Source organism: Penaeus japonicus, unplaced genomic scaffold (genome assembly GCF_977035675.1).
Source record: "Penaeus japonicus unplaced genomic scaffold, GWHDUDI00000001_assembly GWHDUDI00000024, whole genome shotgun sequence".
Taxonomy (NCBI): domain Eukaryota; kingdom Metazoa; phylum Arthropoda; class Malacostraca; order Decapoda; family Penaeidae; genus Penaeus; species Penaeus japonicus.
This window is the reverse complement of record NW_028234426.1, coordinates 25,796,301-25,798,800: the sequence shown is the minus strand read 5'-3', so window position 1 is coordinate 25,798,800 and position 2,500 is coordinate 25,796,301. Positions and strand designations below refer to the sequence as shown.

The following is a 2,500-nucleotide window of genomic DNA, read 5'->3' as shown; positions in this document are numbered from 1 at the left end:
TATTCCGTCTTTGTGTTCCTTGGTGTGTTCCGCGAAAACAGTTTTTTTTTTTTTTTTTTTTTTTTTTTTTTTTTTTTTTTTTTTTTTTTTTTTGGGGGGGGGGGGGGGGGGGGGGGGTACGTGTCTTCTGCTTCCTGGGTTGGCTCTTTCTGCCTCGGTTTCTGATGTGATGCGTATGTCTGTGTTTGTCTCTCTTTCTCTTTCTTTCTTTTTCATTTTCTTTATATCTTTCTTTTTCTCTCTCTCTTTCTCTTTCTCTCTTTCCCTTTCTCTCTTTCTGTCTGTCTTTTATTCTCTATCTCTCTTTCTTTCTTTCTTTTCCTATCTCTTTTCTCCTCTCTTCTCTCTCTCTCTCTTTCTCTCCTCTCTGTCTCTCTATTTCTTTCCCTTTCTCTCTTTCTGTCTGTCTTTTATTCTCTATCTCTCTTTCTTTCTTTCTTTCTCTTTCTCTTTTTCCCTTTCTCTCTTACTACCTCTCTCTCTCTCTCTCTCTCTCTCTCTCTCTCTCTCTCTCTCTCTCTCTCTCTCTCTCTCTCTCTCTCTCTCTCTCTCTCTCTCTCTCTCTCTTTCTCTCCTCTCTGTCTCTCTATTTCTTTCCCTTTCTCTCTTTCTGTCTGTCTTTTATTCTCTATCTCTCTTTCTTTCTTTCTTTCTCTTTCTCTTTTTCCCTTTCTCTCTTACTACCTCTCTCTCTCTCTCTCTCTCTCTCTCTCTCTCTCTCTCTCTCTCTCTCTCTTTCTCTCTCTCTCTTTCTCTCTCTCTCTTCTCTCTATTTCTTTCCTCTCTCTTTCTGTCTGTCTTCTCTATCTCTCTTCTTTCTTTTTCTCTTACTCTCTCTCTCTCTCTCTCTCTCTCTCTCTCTCTCTCTCTCTCTCTCTCTCTCTCTCTCTCTCTCTCTCTCTCTCTCTCTCTCTTTCTTTCTCTCTTCTCTGTCTCTCTATTTCTTTCTCTCTCATTATGAGAATAACAATAGTAAAAATAATGGTAATAGTAGTGATGGCAATGATCACAACAATGATAACAACGATAGTCACAAGGATAATAATGATAACAAATTATATTAGTAATGACAGTATTAATGATAATGATGATAATGAATATGATAACAATAATAATAATAAATAAGCAATACTGATGAATATAGTAACAAAAGCAACAACAATAACAGCCCCTTCCTCCTCTCCCCCCCTCCAACCCCAACCCCCCTCCAACCCCCCTGCAACCCCCCAACCCCCTCCAACCACCCCCAACCCCCTTCCTCCAACCCCAACCCCCTTCCTCCAACCCCAACCCCCAACCCCCTCCAACCCTCCAACCCCCCCTCCCCCTCCTTCCAACCCTAACCCCCCGCAGCGCTGAACCTCGTCTCGTTCTCGATCATCGCGGCCTCGTACTGGGGCATGTACCGCGTCGCTCGCACCACCAGCGCCGCCGTCGCCGTCGTCAGGAGCGACCAGCAGAGGAGGGAGTCGAACATGGCGAAGAAGATGACGCTCATAGTCGTCACGGACGCGGCTTGCTGGTTGCCCATCATCCTGCTGGGATTCGTGTCGCTGGCCGGTGGTCGGATTCCGCCGCAGGTATGTGGGGGTTGGATTGAGGGGGTGGGTTTGGGGGGAAGGGGGATGTGGGTGGGGTGTAGGGGGGGTGGGGGGTATGTGGGTGGGGTGTAGGGGGGGAATGGGAGGAGGGGGTGGGGAAGAGAGGGGGATGTAGGTAGGGGGGTAGGGGGGAGGGGGATGTAGGTAGGTATGGGGTAGGGGAATGGGGGGAGGGGGGTGTGGGTGGGGTGTAGGTAGGGGATTAGAGGGGAAGGGGAGGGGGAAAAAGAGGGGGGAGGGGGATGTGGGTAGGTAGGGGAGGGGGATGTGGGTGGGGTGTAGGTAGGGGAGGAGAGGGAAGGGGGATGTGGGGGTAGGTAGGGGAGGGTGGGGAAGGGGGATGTGGGTAGTTAGGGGGGTAGGGGAGGAGAGGGAGTGGGGAGGGTGGGTAGGTATGGGGAAGGGGAATGGGGGGAGGGGGGTGGGGAAGGGAGGGGGATGTGGGTAGGTAGGGGGGAGGGGAGGAGAAGGGTAGGGGGTGGGGATGTGGGGGTGAGGGGAGGGGGGTGTGGGTAGGTAGGGGGTGGGGGAGGGGAGGGGGATGTGGGGGTTTGTTGTTGGGTGGGTATATGGGGGGTTAGTTGGTGGATATATGGGTGGGTGGGTTGGTGGGTATATGAGGGATGGGTGGGTGGGTTTTTGGGTATATATATATATATATATATATATATATATATATATATATATATATATTTTTTCCGTACTCCTTCTCTCTTTATCTCTCTATCTCTGTATCATTCTATCGATATATATATATATATATATATATATATATATATATATATATATATATATATATATATATATATATATATATATATATATATATATATATATATATATATATATATATATACAAAAACCTACCCGCCCATTCCCATATATACCCAAAAACCCAC

The 2,500-nt window shown here is 47.2% G+C and overlaps 1 protein-coding gene across 1 annotated transcript in view; it reads left to right on the top strand.

Annotated features, from left to right (window-relative positions):
* LOC147469101 (G protein-coupled receptor GRL101-like) overlaps positions 1-2,500 on the top strand; it is a 102,352-nt gene that overhangs the window by 95,728 nt on the left and 4,124 nt on the right. The window contains exons 17-18 of the mRNA XM_086550890.1: positions 1-22; positions 1,354-1,580. The exon at positions 1-22 is cut by the window's left edge and continues 70 nt beyond it. Coding sequence (XP_086407016.1) covers positions 1-22; positions 1,354-1,580 — 249 coding nt within the window. The remainder of the gene's footprint in view (positions 23-1,353; positions 1,581-2,500) is intronic.